General features: G+C 55.9%; 2 protein-coding genes across 2 annotated transcripts; both read left to right on the top strand.

Moving 5' to 3' along the window:
* The first annotated feature begins 1,250 nt into the window (after positions 1-1,250).
* LCAT (lecithin-cholesterol acyltransferase) lies at positions 1,251-7,415 on the top strand. The gene is made up of 6 exons (XM_008930300.3): positions 1,251-1,482; positions 4,025-4,181; positions 4,647-4,762; positions 5,102-5,197; positions 5,285-5,509; positions 6,272-7,415. The coding sequence occupies exons 1-6, from the start codon at positions 1,335-1,337 to the stop codon at positions 6,892-6,894; spliced, it is 1,365 nt and encodes a 454-aa protein (XP_008928548.1). The 5' UTR covers positions 1,251-1,334; the 3' UTR covers positions 6,895-7,415.
* A 668-nt stretch (positions 7,416-8,083) lies between these two features.
* On the top strand, positions 8,084-19,779 carry KIAA0895L (KIAA0895 like). The gene is given in 7 exon segments (XM_018085468.2): positions 8,084-8,279; positions 8,282-8,547; positions 12,669-12,812; positions 16,794-16,926; positions 17,299-17,604; positions 18,344-18,441; positions 18,962-19,779. Coding segments are annotated over 7 exon segments (1,308 nt in total). The 3' UTR covers positions 19,127-19,779.
* Positions 19,780-20,269: the final 490 nt, after the last annotated feature.

The following is a 20,269-nucleotide window of genomic DNA, read 5'->3' on the forward strand; positions in this document are numbered from 1 at the left end:
GGGGCTGGGATCGCACAGGGGTTTGGGGTCCGTGCTCTGGGGCTGGGATCGCACAGGGGTTTGGGGTCCGTGCTCTGGGGCTGCAGCAACCTCGGTTCGGGTCCGAGCGCCAGCAGCGCTTTTGCAGGAGTGGGGTAAGGTGGGAGGGAGGCGGCTGCGAGGAGTTGGGTTACAGAGACACGGAGCCCTCGGAGGAACCGTGAGCTCGGATGGGCACCCAATGGCCGCCCCACATATTCTCTTGCCCTTTCTGCCCGTAGTGCAGGATGGGACCCCTCTGCCCCTCAGGGAACCCACCCTGCCAGTCCAGCCCACCCACGAGTGCCCTCCAGCCCTATGCAGACCCATCCCACCTCGCTCTTCCCTGGGAGGAAGAAAACAATTTCCCCTCAGCCAGAGAGTATGATTTTGCCCCATCCCTGTTCAAGGCCAGGTTGGGTGGGGCTTGGAGCAACCTGGTATAGTGAGAGGTGGCCCTGCTGATGGCAGAGGTTTGGAATGAGATGAACTTTAAGGTCCCTTCCAGCCTGAGCATCACTGGCTCCTGAGGGTTCCCCGTCCCCAGTGCAGGCAGGGCCACCTGGAGCCCTGCCCATGGAGGTTGGGGCTGCAGGGGCTCCCCCATCTGGGGCTGGCACTGAGTGGGCACCTGTGGGGATCTGGAGCCTGCAGCAGCCAGAAGCTGTGGGGTCCCAGGGCCAAGTGCCTTCAGGGGGATGCTGGGAGGATGCTGCATGGGCCAGCCTGGGCAGGGGGTTACAGGGCAGGGGCAGTGCATGGAATGGCACTGGGGAATGTGGTGCTGCCATTTGACACAAGGGGCTGCTCAGATGTGTCTTCACTTGTCCCAACCCCACTATCTTTTCCCAGGTGTCTGGGTGTCCACCTGGCCATGTTGGCAGCACCAGCATCCCCTGCCGAGGGCAGAGGGAGCAGAGAGGGGCTGTATTCCCCCAGGCAGGGAGGGAGCAGCCCTGGGCAGCCCTGTGGGGTTGCCCCCAGAGCACCATTCAGAGGATAGAATGTGGCAGCCACTACCCCAGCACAGGGCAGAGGGACACTGAGGCACTGGGAAGTTGCTCAATGCGTGGTACCCCCGAGCAGGGCTCCCGGGGCACGAAGAGCCTCTGGGCACCACTGGACTGGCTTTGGCAGGGCATGGGTTGTCCATAAGGCCAATCCTTCGTCCCTCCCCGTCCCTCCTCCTCCTCACGGCCAGCCCCTTGCAGCTCTCCCCTCCCCTGCAGCCCGGGTGCCTCTTGGCTGGACCTGCGTAAAAATTATAAAAGGCTGTTTTGCCTGGAGCCGTCCGGAGGATCCCGGCCGAGCCTGCCATGGGGAGCAGCGGCGCCGGGCTCGCGCTGCTGACGCTGTTGCTGCTCCTGCAGCCCACGTCCCAGTTCTGGCTCTTCAATGTCCTCTTTCCACCCACCACCACCCCAGAAGCTCCCCCGACCAACAGCACACCTCCCGTGGTGCTCGGTAAGGTCACGGCGGCGCGGGTGGCATGTGGGGTGTGGGTGGGCACCGTGGGTGCTGTGCAGCCCCCCAGAGCAGACAGTGAGGTTGGGGTGCTGTGCTGCCTGTGACCCGGTGGATTTTGGCTGCGATGGCTCTTGGCTATCTGGAGTTGGAGCCACCAAGGAAGGGGGGGGTGACACACGGCTCCTCAGTCCCCTCCCATTCACCGGGATAGGGACACAGGGCTGGCCGTACCCAGACAGAGCTTTCTGGAGCTGAGGGAACAGGCTGCGGCACCTCAGAAGCAAATGGGGCGTCTGTTTTGTCGCACATCTGACCCACGAGAGTTTGCTTGGGGTCTGCGAGAACTTTGCTGCATAGGGACAGGGGCTGCTAGGCATATCCTTCTCTGCCACTCCAAAGCGGCTGCTGCTGGTGCAGTGGGTGCATCCACCACCTCCCACTCCCCTGCAGCCCACCCCATCCTATGTTCTTCTCCCATTCCCTGGTGATGGCTAAGTCCTCCTCTGTTGCTGCAAAAGGGCATCCATCTCACATCCCACCCAATGTCAACCCTGCCTGGGGACAAGCCAGCAGGAAAAGGGGCACAGGAAGGTGAAGGGAGCGGTGGGGGTATCGCCTCAGGGAGGTGTGAGCAGCTACCACCTGCTGGTACCTCTGTCCTGCACGGTTCTGCCTTCCTTTGCCCCTGTGCCATTGCCAGGGACCTGAGCTCAGGTTTTGCCATGAAACCTCTGCTGAACAGAGTTGGATTTTTTTCCTCCTTTTTCTTGAATCATGCCAAGTTTCCCCTTAAAAAAGAGAAGAGAAAAAGCAGAAGATCCCTCCCTGCTGCAATGCCAAGGGCTGACCCTGCAAACTCCCCTCCCAGAGGCATCAGGCAGCAGGGAACAGTGTCTGGATCCCCCATGTCCTGGGACTGGTTGTCCTGGGGTGCCCAGTAGACCCGGGTTGCTGTCACCAGGTGCCTTTTTTCAGGATTACCTGTGGTGGTCGGAGCATCTCCTCTTGTCCCCCAGTGCCAGCCCCAGGGCCTGCCCCATGCCCATCTGGATCTGGCTGCCCCATGTGCTGCTCAGCTTCCTCAAGTAACCCATCCCCCGGGGCTGGGCGTCCCGGAAGCCCCCGGTGCCCTTGGGACCGACGATAACCCCTCCGCCCCCACAGGAACTCCCTTAATAATTACCTAATGTCCTCTGGAAGGGGAGGCAGAGCTCAGGGCTGTGTGCCAGGGGTGGGGGGGTGCTGGCTGTGCACCTTAGGAGCCATCAGAGCAGCTCGTGGTCCCCCTCCTCTTGCTGACCAGGAAGGTCCCCTCTGCCTGGGCTCTCTCTACACCAGGGACCACTGGATGGCCTGATCTCAAATCAGGTGCTTTGAAAACAGGATTTAGACCCTCCCTATATCCCTGGGGACATGCCACAGGATGGGAGCTGTGAAGCAGGTTGAGGGAGGTAACTGCTACATCTCCTTCCCCTCTTGCATGGCACGAGGCTTTCAGAGGCTGCAGCCGTGCCCTTGGCATTGAAGATCAACACCAACCTCAGCTGTGTATTGTGGGCAAGTCCTTGGACCTGCTGGGGCCATGGAATCACCTGGTGTTCCCATCTGACCAAGTTCACTGTCCCCTGCAGTCCCTTCACCTTTTGTCCTCACCCTCACGGTCAGTGCTGGCACCAGGAGCTGGCTCTTGGCTCCTGCACACCAGCTGGGAAAGCTCTCCATGGTGTCTGATCCCAGCACAGGCATATCAGTCAGGGTGGCACTGGGATGGGTATCCCATGCCTGCTGGGAGCCACACTGAAGCTCCCAGAGCAGACCAAACACCCTGGTGACTGTCATCCTCCATCGAGGGAGCCCAGGTCACACAAGTGAACTTGCTTAAAGCTGCACCGTGTTTCCCTCACACACTATTCCCACTGAATTCCTGCAGAGTACAGTTCTGCTCAGCACCAAACCATTCCAGAGACCTTGTTCAGTCTGTTTGGAGGGTTTAAAGTTCAGGAAAACAGTGCATGGGTCTCTGGAGCCAGCGCTGGGACTTTCATCTCCCTGGGAACTCTGCATCCCTGAGCTGTCCCACTATCCCAGGACGAGGTTCCAGGAATGCAGTAGGGATGGGCAGAGCCAAGCAGACTGACTCCTTCCTCTAGGCTGCAGGGAGGAGAGGAGGGTGGAAACCCAGCCAGGCAGGGAGAATAATCCAAAATGCTTTGTGCTGGTGGGGACTGGCTCATTTGGGCCAAGGGTGGCAGCTGTGGGGGTCACCTCATGGGACAGGCAGCTTGAGGGGTCCCTGAGGATGCATTTTTAGCCCTGCTTTCATGCTCACCCTACATCTCTGCTCTGAGCACCCTCGATCCTGTGCAGAGTGGGCTGTTCTCCAGGGATGCAGCTCCTGCAGGTGCCCAGCCATCCTCAGCTGGGCAGCCCCAGGGAAACCTTTCCTGGGGAACCAGGGCAAGAGCTGTGTGGGCAGCACCACGGGGCCAGTGGGATGGGGCCTGTAGCTTGCTCTGCTCTCCCTCTGTGGTGCCTCCAGTGCCCGGGTGCCTTGGGAACCAGCTGGAAGCCAAGCTGGACAAGCCGGATGTGGTGAACTGGATGTGCTACCGCAAAACAGAGGATTATTTCACCATCTGGCTCAACCTCAACACCTTCCTGCCAGTGGGGGTTGACTGCTGGATTGATAACACCAGGTACCACTCAACCCTACCCCGGGAGCTCCCTGGGGAAATGACCTACCAAGGATCTCCCTCCCCTCTCCTCCCCCTGGCCATGGTTGAGCCCACACAGAATAACACGGGAGGACCATGGGATTGTTTGGGAACACAACTATCTGGCTCCAACTTCCTGTCCCTTTCCCACATTCCTGCCATGTGCTCATACCCAGCCAGATTGTCCTGAGCACCCACTGGAGATGCTGCCACCCTGCCCAGGGCCACAGGGTGAGGGGATTGCTGCAGCCTGCTCCATCAGAGCCTCCTGTCCCGGGATACCAGGCGAGAGACATGGACACTGGCTGGGCACCAGTCCACCTCCCCATCCACACAAGGCTCGGAAACAGCCCCTGAGGTCCCAGCTGCCAGCCAGTGATCTCCACCCCAGCCCCATGTCCCCATGGGGCCATGGCTCTTCTGCTGCCTCCTGTCCTGTCCCTGCAGGGTGGTGTACAACCGAACCTCTCGGAAAATGTCCAACGCCCCAGGGGTGCATATCCGTGTGCCTGGATTTGGCAAGACCTATTCTGTGGAATACCTGGATCAGAGCAAGCTGGCAGGTGAGAGGAGAAGCGAGGGGTGTCTGGGGATCCCAGGTGCTCCCTGCAAATGGGGAGGTGTCCCCATGTCTCCAGCAGGGACTGGTTCTGCAGAGAGCCCAGGTCTCTGGGAATGAGGGACATTAGCCTTGGGGACACGCTCCCTGTGAATCCCAGCAGGGACCACCCCGTTCTTGACCCCAGTACACAATGGGATGCACAGAGCCACCACGTCTGGCTGGAGCCACCAAGCTACAGGGCTTACCAGAGAACATTTTGGTTGTGACCAGGACCAGGATGGAAAAAGGTTGACAAGAGAAGACCACAGACCTAATTCCCACCTGTTCTCTCTGCCTGCAGGTTACCTGCACACGCTGGTGCAGAACCTGGTGAACAACGGCTACGTGAGGGACCAGACGGTTCGGGCAGCCCCCTACGACTGGAGGGTTGGACCCCGTAAGTCTGGGGGTTGTGGCCAGGCCCTCTGTGTAGGGAGGGAAGCAGGATAAGCCTCATGCCATCATGCTCCCCTCTTGTCCACAGAGGACCAGCCCGAGTACTTCCAGAACCTGAAGGCGCTGATCGAGGAGATGCACGACGAGTACCAGAGAGGCGTCTTCCTCATTGGGCACAGCATGGGCAACCTGCATGTCCTCTACTTCCTGCTGCAGCAGACACAGGCCTGGAAAGATCAGTACATTGGGGGATTCATCTCCCTCGGTGCCCCCTGGGGAGGGTCTGTGAAGCCCCTCCGTATCCTGGCATCCGGTGGGTGACTCCTCGCGTGCAGCCACCTCTCTGTTTTCTTTCCCTCCTGCAGAAGTAGAAAGGATGGGCAGGGAAAAGACACAGTGGTGGAAGAGGTGGGGAACCTAGTTCCTCTTTAGCCTCTTTGCAGCCCAGAAAGCCACAGTCACTTGCCTAATGCCGACAGCCCAGAATATCCACAAGTCACAAGCTGAGCCTCCAAAAATGCATGGGAATAAGAATCATGTGCTTGGAGGTTTAAGTATCTGGCCCCTTGCATCACCCTCAAGTCACCTGCTCATATTTTTCTCTGTTTCCACAAGAGCCAGAGGTTTTTTTAAGGTCATCTGGGTTCATTCCATGGTCTTAGGGCTCCAGACACAATGCCAAGGCTTGCAGGAGACATGCAGGTTGGCCACCCACTGTCGGGCTCAGCTCACTCCTGTCCCTGCAGGTAGGAGGGGAGGTGCTGGGGTTACAGGGGAAGTTCAGGGCTGGGTTGTTCTGGGCCATCACACATCCAGGTTTGTCTATGCTCAGCCCCTCCAAACAGCTCGAGATGTGGAGAGAAGAGTTTGGAAGGCTGCTCTGGATAGCTGTAGCCAGAGGGGTGAGGAGAGGACATATGATCACGAGCAGAGTAGGGGTAAGGAGAGGAAGAGCTGAGCTGGATCTGGCCAGGGGACAGTCATGTGTCACTGTTGGGAAGGGCTGATCCCAAAGGCTCCATCTGTGAGGGTGGATTGTGTTGCTGTTTCTAATGAGCCCTTGTGTGTCCCACAGGTGACAATCAGGGCATCCCACTCATGTCCAACATCAAGCTGCGTGAGGAGCAGCGCATGACCACCACCAACCCCTGGATGTTCCCAACCACCCTGGCCTGGCCCGAGAACCACGTTTTCATCTCCACACCCTCCTACAACTACACCTACCGGGACTACCAACGCTTCTTCACCGACGTCAACCTGGAGGATGGCTGGTACATGTGGGAGGACATGAAGGACTTGCTGAAGGACTTACCCCCTCCTGGGGTGGACACGTACTGCCTCTACGGCACAGGCTTCCCCACAGCAGAGACTTACGTGTATGACGAGCGTTTCCCTTACGAGGACCCCGTGGACATAATTTATGGTGACGGGGACGACAGCATCAACACACGCAGTTTGGAGCTGTGCAAGAGGTGGCGCAACCAGCAGAAGCAGAAGGTGCATGTCCAGGAGCTGCGAGGTGCCCACCACTTTAACATGGTCTTCAGCAACCTGACGCTCAGTTACATCAACGAAATCCTGCTGGGGAGCCAACAGGAGCAGGGCCAGACAGGGGAAGTGAGATCCAACCCAGAGGCTGGGAAGGGGGGGAAGAACTCACCTGGGTACAAGGTCCTTAAGGAGCCTAAAAAGAACTGAAAGGAGTGAGGGCCAGCTTCCCTCCATGATGGTGGCCACCACAAACTGCCATGCAGGGGAGCAAAGGACTCGGAGCTGAGTTTGGAAGGAAAGTGAGCAAGACCAACAGCTCAGGTGGATGGGCTGGCACCCACTTCCACACTGATTGGTTTTTCTTTAGGGAACGGTGACTAATTATATTTCAGAGGCTTGTCACCTCCCACTAGTGGGTGGATAATTAACCATGCTGCCAGCTCATTAACATCACACTCGTGAATTCCAGCGTATGCACAAGCCCTTCTCGCTAGCAAGCCATGTTTAGGCACTTTAGAGGCTGTGGAGCCCACGGTGCTCACCTGGAGCCCCTGCTCACCTGGGACAATGAGAGCAGGCTCTGACTTACTGGGGTGATCACGGAGGTGGCACAGGGGTGGCACAGCAGGTATGGCTTACAAGAGCAGTGAGCTAGGCTCCTCGGGCAAGACCAACTCAGAATCAGCAGATTTACAACATAATAAACACACTTTGCTTCTGCATGCTGAACCTGCCTTGTCCTTCACAGCAGGGTAGTGAAGCCAGCCATAAGCAAAAAGTGAGGTTCTCACTGCCCACAGGCACCTCAGGAGCCAGGAGTTTGGGAGAAAACACATGGTCAGTGATGCAGCTGGGGCTGGCAACACAGCCAGGGCTGGCAACATGGTCCCGGTGACAATGTGGCTGGAGTGTGTGACAGAACCGGGGTTGGTGATGTTACTGGGGCTTGATGATGCAACTGGTGCTAGGAAAGCAACTGGGATGGAAACATGACTGGCCTTGGAAAAGCAACTGGGACCGGTGATGCACCCGGGGATGGTGATGCAGCCGGGGCTGGTGGCACAACCAGGGTTAGCAATGCAGCACCCTTAGGCTGGTGACTGAAGCAGCGTGGCGATGCTGCCGGGGCTGGCAATACAAATGTCGTGATACAGCTGGGGTTGGCGATTCTGCCGGGTTTGGCGATACTGCCGGGGTTGGTGACCCGCCGTGCCCGCGATGCCCCGCCGCTGCCCGCTCTGTCCCCGCCTCTGGTCCCCGCCGTGTGTCCGCCTTGTCCCCGCTCCGTCCCGTCCCCGTCCCCGATTGGCGGCGGGCGGTGCGTGCCCGGGGCGGGGCGTGGGCGGGCGCCGGGGGCCGGCTCAAGCCGCAGCGGGCCCGCTGGAAGGCCGCGGGCATGGGCGCGGGGGCGCATGGGCGCGGGGCGATGGGCTCCGGGGCGATGGGCCTCCGGGGGCGGCGAGCGGCGGGACACGGCGCCCCGCTCTGCCCTTGCCCGTCGCCGCCGCCGCGCCCCCGCGCTCGCCCCGCTCCGCGCTGCCCGCGGGGGACCCGCCGGCTCTCGGAAGACCGGCGCCGGGGACGCGGCCGCGGAGGGGCGCGGCGGGGCGCGGGGGGCTGCGGGCCCCGGCCGCGCTGCCGCACATCGCGCGGGGCCGCGGCGAGGAGGGCGGCGGGCGCCCGCCAGCAGCCCCTGCTGGCTCGCTGGCGCTGGCGCTGCGGCCGCGCAACGTGGAGGCGGAGCGGGAGCGGTTCTTCCGCGCCAGCTTCGCCTACGACCCGCAGTTCGAGTACGCGGAGCCGGTGCCCGCCGCCGTCCTGGACAAGTACGGGGCCGCCTCCGACCGCTTCGTGACTCAGGTGAGGCGGGGAGGGATGCTCGGCCTGGGGGGAGGAGGAGAAGGAACGGGGGGACTCCGGCTCGCCACATTTTCCGCGAGAGGGTGTGGGTACCCACGTGCCGCCGGGAGGTATCATGGTGGGACCGCTCCGTGGTGGGGCCGGCAAGGCGCTGGTCCACGCTCACAGAATCCTGGAATGGTTTGGGATAGAAGGGATCTTAAAGACCCCACCTCCAGCCATGGGCAGTGACATCTTGCACTAGAGCAGGTTGCTCCAAGTCCCATCCAACTTGGCCTTGGACTCTTCCAGGGATGGTGCATCCACAGCTTCTCTGGGAAACCTGTGCCAGTGCCTCACCACCCTCACAGCGAAGAATTTCTTTCTAATGTCCAACCTAAACCCACTCTTCTGTCAAGTCAAAGCCATTCCCCCTTGCCCATGTGAAACCTCACAGCCTGCTTTCCTTCCCAGCTGCTGCCTGATCCTGCTCCCCTCAACACCTTTTGTATCCTACCTTCAACACACTCACACTGTGATTTCTTAAACCTGTTTTTAGTTACCTCACCTACCTGCAGGAATAGTTCCTGCTCTGTGGGTGATGTGGGTGCTGGTCATACTGGTGCTGCTTGATGCTGCCAGTGTTGGCCAAGTTGGATGAGGCTTTGAGCAGCCTGGTCTAGTGGAAGCTGTCCCTGCCCATGGATGGGGGCTTGGAACTAGACAATCTTTAAGGTCACTTTCCATCCAAACCAGTCTGTGATTCTGTGATCAAACTGTCTCCTGCTTACGTTGGGAGCTGTGCTCCATCAGGGGCACCTTGCTTTTGTGTTTTTGCACTTGTTGCTGTAGAAATAGCAGCCAAGGATCTGGAACACATGTGTGACAGTGTGGGAAGCGGTCCTTAGCCTGAGTGTCCTGGTGGTTAAGTCTGGCTTGTTTTGTGGAAGGCCTAAAGATTGTGGGAGCATCCTTAAGGCATCAGCAAATATGGTCATTAATGATATTAGTTGGTGTAGACTCTGCTTAAGGAGTCTGTATGATTTTGTGTAACTGTGTCCGTGTTTCCACTACTGAAATATTCCCAACTCTCTCTCTGCCGTGGGCATAGCACTGAGCAAACAGCTCCTGGTCATTCAACAGGAGGAAAGAGTCAGGAGCATGCTTTCAGAGTGCTCTGCCCACCAATGAGCCTTTCCAGGATGCAGGGAGTGTGGCTGCTCTATGCTTGGCACCCCAAAACCAGTTTGCCAAAACCAGTTTGCTTCCAGGGGTGAGCATCCTGCCTCTGGGAAGAGCATCCTTTCTGCCACACAAACAAGGGAACAGATAAAAACCTCTGATCCTGAATTCCAACTGGCACACCAGAGCTGTTTCTTTGCACCTCCCAGTCGGGAGCGATTTGTTCAAATAACAACTTCTTTGCTGATTTATTTATTGCTTTTTGAATGTTTACTTATTCCTGCATCACTGCCCGTGTCTCTGCCTGGATTATTATCCGGATGATTCAGGCCCTTTCTGTAAACAGCTTTCTAAGCAGTTCATCATTCCCAGTGCCTGCCATACCTCTGCCCCAGATAAACTGGTGCCAGCAAGGCTGTTGCAGGGAAGACTCTCCAACTCCTGCAAAGACCTCGCTGGCTTTTTTGCATTTCCCTCCTGTGTTTCAGTGCTGTTTCTTTCCCTGAGTCATGCAGTAAAATGAGTTGCTCAGAGCTATATTCCCCCCGTGCTTTCTCTTTTGGTGCAGTGGACTTACAGCATGGTAAAAGACGAATAATCGAGATTATTTTTTCTCTGGGCAGTACTTTGAATGAATGGAATTAAGAGCTTGTAACCACTGTAAATGGTCTCATCGTGGATCCTAAAACATTTTGCAAGGGCATTAAGTGTTGAGTGTCTCTGCCAATGTTTCTCTGAGTTCTCCTGTGGCCGTGTGATGGGACAGTATTCATGTCACTGTTCCTTTGCTCTTCCCTGCAGTGACCTCCTTCCAGTCTCTTTTATTTTGGGAAGCCTTCTTCCTTGTCAGCTCACTATTAGCTATAAACTGTTTTTATTTGCAAAGACCTTCATTAATCATGGAGCTTAAATAAGTGAGACATTTTGCTAAGTCAGCATCCTTGGACATGAGCAGACAAACCAACACCAGCTCCCTGCCTCCAGCTGCTCCACCAGCTGCTCTGCATGTGCTGGAGGGGGTTATTCAGTAGAAAAATTAAATGAACCAGGAGGATTCCTCCAGCCTGTGGAGGCTCATCACCCTGGAGATCACATCCCTGGTTTGTCACGTGAATGTGAGCAGCACCAGCACGGAGCTGGGGCTGGAGGATTTGTTATCCCACTGCATATGGGTGCATTGATTTGGAGATGCTCAGAACACTGAACCTGATATGTCAGGAATTTTGCTCTCCAGGATGTGCACTGAAGTTCGGGGAGGAGCGTGCTCTTTGTTGTCTTACTCCTGGGCACCAGCTGTGCTGGGTTTCTCTTGGCTTGGTGCTTTGGGTCCCCTGGGAGGAGAGAGAGCAAGTGGCTGAGCAGAGGTGGGAGGACAAAAGGTCCTTTTTCTGCCTTGGTCGATGGGAGGTTATCTTGTGGTGCTGCAAAAATGAGCATGATCATTCAGCAAACAGAGCAAAAAAATACCAAAAAAAAACCCTAACCTAAAAAACAAAACAAAACTCAGAACACAAAACCCGAGCACAACTTCTCCTGGGAAAACACTGTAAGTGACTTGAGAATAAAGAACAGCTGCAAAAACTGCCCAGGGAAGGAAAATCAGTACCTTCTGCAGGGGTAGAGGAGGTTGCTCACCAGATGCAGATCACAAAGCTCCTTTTAGGATCATAGAGTTGTTTTGGTGGGACAAGACCCTTGAGATTGAGTTCAGCCATTACCCCAACATTGCCAATCCCACCACTAAGCCATGTCTCCAAGTGCCACATCTACAGGTCTTTTAAATCCCACCAGGGATGGTGACTCCACCACTCCCTTGGGCAGCCTGTCCCAATGTTTGACAACCGTTTCCATGAAGAAATTTTCCCTGATATCCTACCTAAGCCTCCCCTGGCAAAACTTGAGGCCATTTCCTCTTGTCTTATGGAGTGTGGGATGAATACTGGTGGTGAACACCCATCTCCTGATCCTGGGTGACCTTAGGAAGGAGAGAAGGGATGGGACGTCCTCCACGGGGCTCCAGCTGCTGCCTGAAGCCCATATGAGAGCAAAGTGGTTTTGCTCAGCAGGAGCAGGTAAAACACCCACTGCTCAAGAGCAGCACTTGGTCCTGGGCTGGGAAGCCTGGCAGCAGCTCAGCCAGGTTTGCAGATGCAATAAAACTGCTGGAAAGCTTCCAGAATTGGTTGAAAGCCATTGTCATCTGCTTTGGGATATATATTACTATAATACTAATATTAATACATATTAATATATATTCCAATGGCCGGAGAAAGTCATTGCTTGAAAATGTCTACAATGAGAACACACTTTTGGGGGAGGAAATGTGCTCATAAATGTTCGTGTTTTATAGGTGCTCCATAAATGTTAATGCAAATAACAGAGCACGTGCTGCTGTTATTAGAAGGCTGTTGGGTGTGCAGCAGGCTGGTGGTGCTGAGACCTTGTTTGGAGCAGCACCACTGCAGAGGGTGATGCACAACCTTACTGCCAGGCTTGGAATTCAGTGCCAGGCTTGGAATTCAGTGCTGTAGTGAGAAACTCTTGGAGTGAAAAAGCAAGCAGGGAAGCTGGAGCTCTTTTGTGCAAGCACCGGAGTTTGAAAGGAGAACTGAAAGCAGAAAAGATTGAAAATAATCACGGCTTTAACCACGCTGGGACGACGCAGTTTCACTTCTGCTTGGCCCCGTTCCCACAGGAGGTGCTTGCAAGGGTGACAAAAAGCAGAAGGAACATGCTGTGGGTCATGCTGATTGTGTGAAGTGTCTGCCTGTCCTGGTGGCCACCTCCAGCCGGGTCAGTCTCATTGTTTTTTTAGGTATCTCAGAACCACCTCTCGTTTTAGAGGCGTTAATCAGGGATTAATTAATTATCTCCTCTGGGTTCATCGCACGTGGGATTTCAAGGCGTGTTTTTAAGCAGGGAGGATGTTTGCACTGATGTTTTGTTTCTGTGTGCAACAGGCTATCAGGATCATCCGTACAGTCCTGGAGAAGTATGGGACCTACGAGAGCTTCGAGGTCGCCACGGGCGGGAGGCTGCTGAGCAAGTGCCAGATCTGGTCCGTGATCCGAAAGTACATGCAGAAGGAAGGCTGTGTGGGAGAGGTAAATCCACAGCAAAATATTTATTTTCTGATAAAAAGCACTCAGATTAAGAAATGTTTTGGCTACGAAGAGGAGATTTTTTTACTCTGAGCTGTGGTGTCTGTCCTTTCCTCTTCGGCTTGGCCGTGTTCTCTGTACCCTGGCATTGGGACATGGGTGCTGGTTTCCCACCAATTTCCTGTGATTTTTTTCCACATGTATCTCCCTTTTATGCTTGAGAGAGAAGAGGGAGCTGCTGCTTGTCTGTGTGGCCATGCCAGGAGCCTTTTGCTGCGTGCATGAGGCATCAATTACTGTGGGGAAGTCATCTGCTGTTGGCGGTGGGATGGCAGACGTCTCCGACAGCTGCCTTTGCCCACGTGTCCAAAAGCAAAGCCAGGGGCAGAGATTTCCTGCTGTCCTGCAAGACATGCCGGGTCATGGTGCTTTGAAACCCCAAGCTCGGGTTTTAAGGCTGGGAAATACGTGGTTAAGATGCAACAGTAGCCATGAGGGATGGAGCTCAGGGAGTTCAGCATCTCTTAACCTGGTTTCTCTGCACCCCCAGCAGCATCCAGGACAGGATGTCCCACAGCTGCATTTAAGGGGCATTCTTTTTTCCCCTTCTGCCAGCAAGGTGTGGGCAAAATAGTTCCAGTGTCCTGGACTCAAGGGCTAAGAAGGATTTCTGGACCTGGCTTTGTGTGGTTTGGCTTGCAGGGCTACCTTGGGCTGTTGGCTGCAAGGCAGAGCTCATGCAGTGCTGGCTGACGTGGCAGCTTCCTCACCACTGCCTCTTGGCCAGACCGTGTTTCCTACCTCTGATTTTTCACCTCCATCTCCAAACAGGGTTGTTGATGAGCATTTCTCCAAAGCATCACCTTGCCCAGTGGTTCCCAGAGCATTCCATGCCTACAAAAGTGGGAATGAGTGGTCCCCTGAGGCCCCACCTGCTCAGGGGATGTTTCTCCTCCAGCACCCTTGGTTAGCCCTGATCCCTCCTGAGGGTGTCTCTGTGATGTGGATTTGGCACCTTGACCTCCTAAGCCTTTGCTTTGGACAGAAAGGATTTCTGCAGATCTTTTCCTGTAATTCAGCTGCCTTTAAGTGCCCAGAACCAGTCTTGATACCCAGACAGAAAGCTGGCCAGTCTTACAGACCTGCACTTATGACATGCTAGTTGAGCTCTACGTCTTGGCTTTATTAATTGATCAGTTTTAACTATTCTCTTCTCCATTAACTGGGCTCCGGCTGGGCAGAAAGCCATCTTTTTTTCTTACATACTGGTGTAAAGTGGCTTCCTTCCAACCCTGTGTAATTCTCCCTTTGCTCAGAGCTATTAGGACTTGGACTTGAACCTTGTGGGTCCCTTCCAACTCAGGGCAATGCAGGGTTCAGTCACAGTGTTTGCACATCGGTGTGCGAGATACGGGGCTGTTTTATCTGGGACTTCTGCTAAGTGCTTTTAAAACAATTGAAGCACTAGTTTGTTCCTTTCTATCCATTAGAATGTCTCTGGGGTAGGGAAGAGGGAAGGGTTTCACCTGCTCTCAATGCAGTGACGTTGGCAGAGCTCGCTCCCTGTGCAGGAACAAAACCTGCTGAAACTTCTGCGTCGCTGATAATTTCACACCCTGTCGGGGAACTGGGTGGTTCCAGGCGTGTGTCTCTCTCCCTGCACCTGTATCTCTTGATTCCTGACTTTCACCATCTGTGCCCTGTCTGTTCTGCCGTGCCCTTTGCTTCCCTGGTACAAACTAATCACGATGGCTTGCTTAAAAAAAAAAAAAAGGAGAAACTCATGTGGTGGTAGCACGAGGCCCAGAGACCGAGCGGCTGGTGTGTCCCTGCCCACAGTCAGTCCTGGCAGGCAGCATGGCCAGGCTGGTGGCAGCCACTGCAGGCAGCTGCCCTGTGTCCCCGTCACCGATCGGCAAAGGCAGGAAGGATCCCGCAGGCAGCGCTCCTGGGTAAGTATTCGTGCCGTAATTAAACTCTGTGCCCTCAAAAGCTGCTTTTTTCGGGGTCCAAGCTGCAGGTCCTGAAGCTCTTCTGCTTTTCTTCTGCCTCAGGACGGAGGTGACGCTGCCGGAGCTCGGAGGTCTCCGTATGGATTTTGGCGAGCTCACAGCTTGCAGCAGAGAAACACCTGGCTCCGTTGGTAAGTTCTGCATGGTAATCCCTGGGGTTGTGGAATGTTGTCAGCCTAAACAGCGCTAGCTGGTGTCTCCTGGGATCCCATCGGTGGTGTCCCCCTACCTCTGAGCTGCCTTCTCAGTGTCGGAGGTCCCGAGCAGTGCTGGCGTCCTGGGGAGAGGCAGAACCCTGTGCTCTGGTGCCGTGGGGTCCACCAGGAGCCTTCCCTCAGTTCCTTGGGATGAGCTTTCTCTCCATCATTTAATCCACGAAAGCTGAGCAGAAGCTTCATTGGGCCATGAGAATGCACTGGGGAGGCTGCTCAGAGCAAGAGAGGTCACAGACCTGGAGGGCTGGCGCTGCTGCTGCAGGAGCAGGATTTTGGCAGGAGTCACAGCCCTGGTTGTAACAACATCAGCAAAGCTGGAGGGTCCCGAAATAAGGCAAGTGGTGCTGCTCAGTGGGATGGGCTGGGCTGCAGCAGGCAGCAGAACGGCAGTGTTTGTGAAGCTGCATTCTCCAGCAATGCCAGAAGTCCCTTTCCAGTGCTCCTGGGTGCCTGGCTCTGTGTGAGGAGTCAGAGGCGAACTGGCAAGTCTCTTCTCTGCATTGGAGGGATCCCTTTTCACACTGGTGTATTTTAATCCAGGTAAGCAGTTGTGCTGTAAGTATTTTGTGCTGTTCATTTGCCCAGCAGTGGAGTCTGTTAAGCTACTCTTTTGGCTTTCATAATAAATAATAACATTAATAATAAATCTGATTTAAAGCAAACCAATTCAGTCTCCTCTCTTTTTTTTTTTTTAATTGAAAGAACTGTCACTTAGTAATGCATGCACATGTTTTCATCCTGAAAAGTGTCAGCTGTGAAATAACAGATGGTTTGTAGAGTTAATGTGTATGTAGGGGAACAGTTTTGATTGCTGTCCTTAGGATTGCCACTGCCAAACATTGGATGCAAGAGCTCCCAGGGACCATCTCCAGCCATGCTGCAGCTTTGAGTCACTGCAGGTCTGAAGTTGGGTGGTCAAAAAATACTGCTTGGTTTGCACATTAACTCCTGTTCATGGAGAGCAGCTCTCTTGGCTCCAGTGCTTGCAGCAGCCAGTTTTCCCAAAATAGCTGGGTTTTTTTGTGTAAAGATACTGACTAGTCCTGCACATGTGATGCCCATCCCTGCTGTGAATTATGGCCAGCACACACGGTTCCTTCTGTGAGGGTGGGCTGGCATGGAGCCATCCTCACTGCTCATGTTTTGGAGCCTTGAATGGGGAGAATCTGCAGGGGAGTCCATGAAAATGGAGCCAGAGCCTTGAGCCCCTGAGGAGATGTTTGTCTGGGGGGTGCAGAGGTTGGACACATAACAATGTTGGCGCTGTTGGGTGTTCAGAGCAGGGTTGTTTTGGTGGCCAAAGTTAGTGCTCCATCCCCACTGCCAGTGGGGATGCAGAAGGGGGACCAGGCAAGTCTCCAGAGCATGCCTATCATGTGTGGCCACAAAATTGTGGGGAGCCCATGGGAACAAGCCTGTGGAGGTAATGCTGGAGCCAGAGGGATGCTGGAGGAGGCTGCTCAGCAGCTGCCCACTGCCCCCACAGTGCCTGCTCAGCTTTATTGGCTGTAAAGAGATTAAAGGAGCTATTTCATCCCCTGCATGGGATCATCTCTTTCCTCTCATTATCCCCCCCAGTGGCTCCTGCTGTCTGTGGTTCCTTTGGGGAGCTGCAGCACATGCTGGTGATGGTGCAGCAGAGCCAAACGGTGCCACCCCTGGTGTCAGTGGCTTTTTTCTGACCATCTGCCACCATGTCAGGCTCTGCTGAGAGCCAAGACCCTGCTGATGGCAGTTGCCTCCTCCTCCTTCTGCAGGTGGTGGTGCAGCTCACGGATGACCTCCTGTCCCAGGCAGTGATGATGGTGGAGGACAGCAGGCCCACACTGGCCATCAACCTGGCTGGAGCCCGGCAGCACTGGCTGGAGGGGATGCTGCGCCACGAGATAGGTCAGTGGGGGGGGGAAGTGGCTTTGGGTGGGGGGCACAGCAGGGGGGATGTTGTGAACATCCTTGGGGGAACAGCCTGGGGCAAGGTGGTACCCACAGGTCCTGTAAGGAGGCATCCTGGGCAGGTTTTGGAAGGGGCTGAGGCCACCTGCATCCCTCTCAGTGTGCAGGGAGGGCATGCTGGGCACCCACCTGTTTACCCATGTCCTAGCCTCCTCCTGGGTACCAGAGCAAGCAGATGCCCCACGGCATCATCACCGGCCAAGACTGAAGCTGGCACCCAACCCCAGCGACTCGGGGCAGGGGGGGTGGGAGCTGAGCCTTTTTGGAGGCTGTGGGTGACCACACTCACTCCTGTCCCCCCCTCCCCAGGCACCCACTACATCCGGGGGGTGAACAACACCCGCCAGCCCTGGCACAGCTCCGAGGGCCGCAAGCAGTACAGCCTGAAACCCGCCAACCCCACGGAGGAAGGCTTGGCCAGCCTGCACAGCGTCCTCTTCCGCAAGCAGCCCTTCCTGTGGCGGGCAGCCCTGCTCTACTACACCATCGAGCGGGCCAGCCGCCTCTCCTTCTCCGCCCTCTTCCAGGACCTGGAGCAGTACGTCCAGGACGCCGGGGTCCGGTGGGAGTACTGCGTGCGGGCAAAGAGGGGCCAGACTGACACCTCACAGCCAGGTACCACGAGGGGGGTGCAGAGCCTTTGGGTTTTGGGAGGTGTTCTGTGTATTTTTTGTTAAAGGAAAGCCAGCGGGGGGCTGTGTTCTGCTGCTGGGTGGGTTGAGCGTCACCGGTCCTGCAGTGGTGGCACAGGCAGCGGCTGGAACACAAAGAGTAAATTTATTTCCATTACCTCACTAACCAGGGGATCCCCAAAGCAGAGGGTACACAAGATCAGAGGATCACTGGCCTGCTGTTCACAGGCTTATCAAGAGTTACTCCCAGGTGCAAGGTCACTTGAGCAATTTACAATCCCCCCTGCCAGTCTTCTGCTTTTAACCCCTTCCTCCCAACACGTAGCCATGGCAACCCTCCCTCACATCCCTCCCCATCCCCAGCACGGCTCTCCTCTGGGATTATATTTGTCCTATAGCAGTGACTTGCATAAGCTTCTGGGGAAGCAGCAAAGGAGAGGAAAAATGAGAATTCCTGTGGATACATTTGGATTCTTGCACTGCTTTACCATTAAAAAAATTACTTTGGAAGAAGGGTGAGACCATCCCAGTGAGGTTGGGGGAGCTCTTGCTGCACCCAGCTGCCTCCCCCGTGCTCATCCCTTGGCACCCAGCAGTCCTGAGCCCTGGCACACTTGTGGTCCAGTGCTCTCATTCTTTCTATTGCAGTCAGTAAACATTCAGGGAAGTGGTGGGTGGTGGGAAGCCAGGCTCCCTCTCCCAGGCCCCTTCTGCTCTTCCAGGCTGTTTCAGTAAGGACCAGGTCTACCTGGACGGGATTCTCCGCATCCTGCGCCATCGGCAGACCATCGACTTCCCACTGCTGGCTGCACTTGGAAAGGTAATGGCTGGGAGTGAGGGTGGAGCAGGGAGTGGCTCATCCCAGAGTCCCATTCCTAAGATCACACAGGCTCTCTCTTGATCCCCTGGCTTCCCAAAACCCAGCCCTTGCCTGGCAGCCCTTCCACTCTTTGCCTTTTCCTGCTCTTACGGGTCTCTGTGGAGCAGGGAAAGGCAGTGCTGGGTAGGATGCAAGGAAGGACAGGACAATCCATAATCCTCTGTGGGAGACTTTCAGGAAGAGGCTTAACCCAGCAGGTTAAGCTTTGCTGGCCCTCAGCCACAGCAGTCCTGCTGTCACCTGGCCCTGCAGTGACAGAAAATTACCAAAACCACAAATCCCTGCAAATCCCACATCCCCAGCAGCTTTCCCGCTGCCTCACCACAGGCAGGAGGGATATTTGGGCAGTGGGGGGGGTGGGGGGTGAACCAGGTGGTCTGCAAGGGGGCCAGATGCCCCCTTGGCAACTGCCAGGGTTTGGAATGGAGGGGACTGACCCTGTCTCCCTGCTTCCCATCAGGTCTCCTATGAAGATGTGAATCGGCTGAAGAAATTCGGGGTCCTGGAGAAGGCCCGCATCCCCCATTTCATGCAGGACCTGGAGCGGTACATGAAGCAGCTGGATCACATTGTCACCACCAACGGCCTGAATGAGGAGGAACTGGAGCAGCTGCTGCCTGACTGAGGGGCATCCCCCAAACCAGCACCCCAAGGGTGTAACTGGTGCCATTTATTGGGTATTTACTGGGGCTGGAGGAGAGGGCAGAGCCCGAGCCGGGCGCCCGGGCGGCCGCTGTGCATGTACCGCTGTGTAGGGTAGCGCGGCCGAGGGCCGGTGTGGTTAGTGTTGATGTGTCCCCCCCAACACCGTCCCTGTGTATTTTGGGGACGGCTGTGCAGCTCCACGTGGCTTTGGGGAGCTGGAGAAGAGCGTTCAGGGGGAGGGAGGGCAGAGCTGGGGTGATGTGCTGGTCCCCGAGTGCAGAAGGCTGTGCTGGGGGAGTTGCAATGGGGGGGTTTCCGTAGGGTCCCGGGAGTGCTCCCAGCACTGTGGGGGCACCGACATGGGGTCAGCAGCCAGGGCTGGGGGCTCTGGGCTGTGCCTGGCAGGGAGTAAGGGCTGGCCTGCACGCACAGATCTCCCCATGAATGCCTTTGCCGCTCCCTACCCTTTCCCTCATGCCCCCCACCAGCAGGAGGAAGGACTTTAATCCCCCAAATACCAATCTCTGCCCAGCTCTGCACCCCAACTATAGCCACCCTGGCTTTGAGGACTCAGGGTGGGGACTGGGCTTGATGTTAGTCAAAAGCGTGTAATAAAGATGATGTAATGGAAAAGACGTGTGGGCAAAAGGTTGTGGATAGCATCAAAAACCAGGCTGGCACCACTGTGAGCGCCCACTGTGCATCTCACTGGCACAGGCAAAGCTGCGTGGTCTGAGCTGGTGCGTCAGGAGCAGGAAGGGGTCACTGGGGTCTGTAAAACAACATACTGGGCAGGGACAACATCAATAAATCAAAGCAGGCAAACAAAAAAACTGCCCTGGTCTCTAACACATGAACTCTGCAGCAGTCATGGCTCCCCTGGGAGAACCCTCCCCAAAAAATACAAAAAAACCAAACCCACAGCTTCTTGTCTTACATCACACTGAGCTCCCGCAAAGGTAGCACAGGCCAGTCTATGGCTCCAGAGAGCTCAGGCTCAATCCCAAAAGCATAAAGTTTGGCTGCAAGCCCAGTGCCCAACACCCCCAGCTCCCCCATGCTCCTGATCCCACAGGGCAGCTGCAATTCCTCCACAGGGTGCAGAGGCTGAGGCAGGCAGGGC

The sequence above is a fragment of the Manacus vitellinus genome, unplaced genomic scaffold, assembly GCF_001715985.3.
Source record: "Manacus vitellinus isolate BGI_N305 unplaced genomic scaffold, ASM171598v3 scaffold_10_pilon, whole genome shotgun sequence".
In the NCBI taxonomy this organism is placed as follows: Eukaryota; Metazoa; Chordata; class Aves; order Passeriformes; family Pipridae; genus Manacus; species Manacus vitellinus.

What these genes read in the sequence shown, in the direction of transcription:
- LCAT (XM_008930300.3), top strand. Translation starts at nt 1,335, where the DNA reads ATGGGGAGCAGCGGCGCCGGGCTCGCGCTGCTGACGCTGTTGCTGCTC. An exon ending in CGACTGGAGGGTTGGACCCC is followed by an intron (nt 5,198 to 5,284) that starts GTAAGTCTGGGG and finishes TCTTGTCCACAG; the next exon opens with AGGACCAGCCCGAGTACTTC. An exon ending in CCTCCGTATCCTGGCATCCG is followed by an intron (nt 5,510 to 6,271) that starts GTGGGTGACTCC and finishes TGTGTCCCACAG; the next exon opens with GTGACAATCAGGGCATCCCA.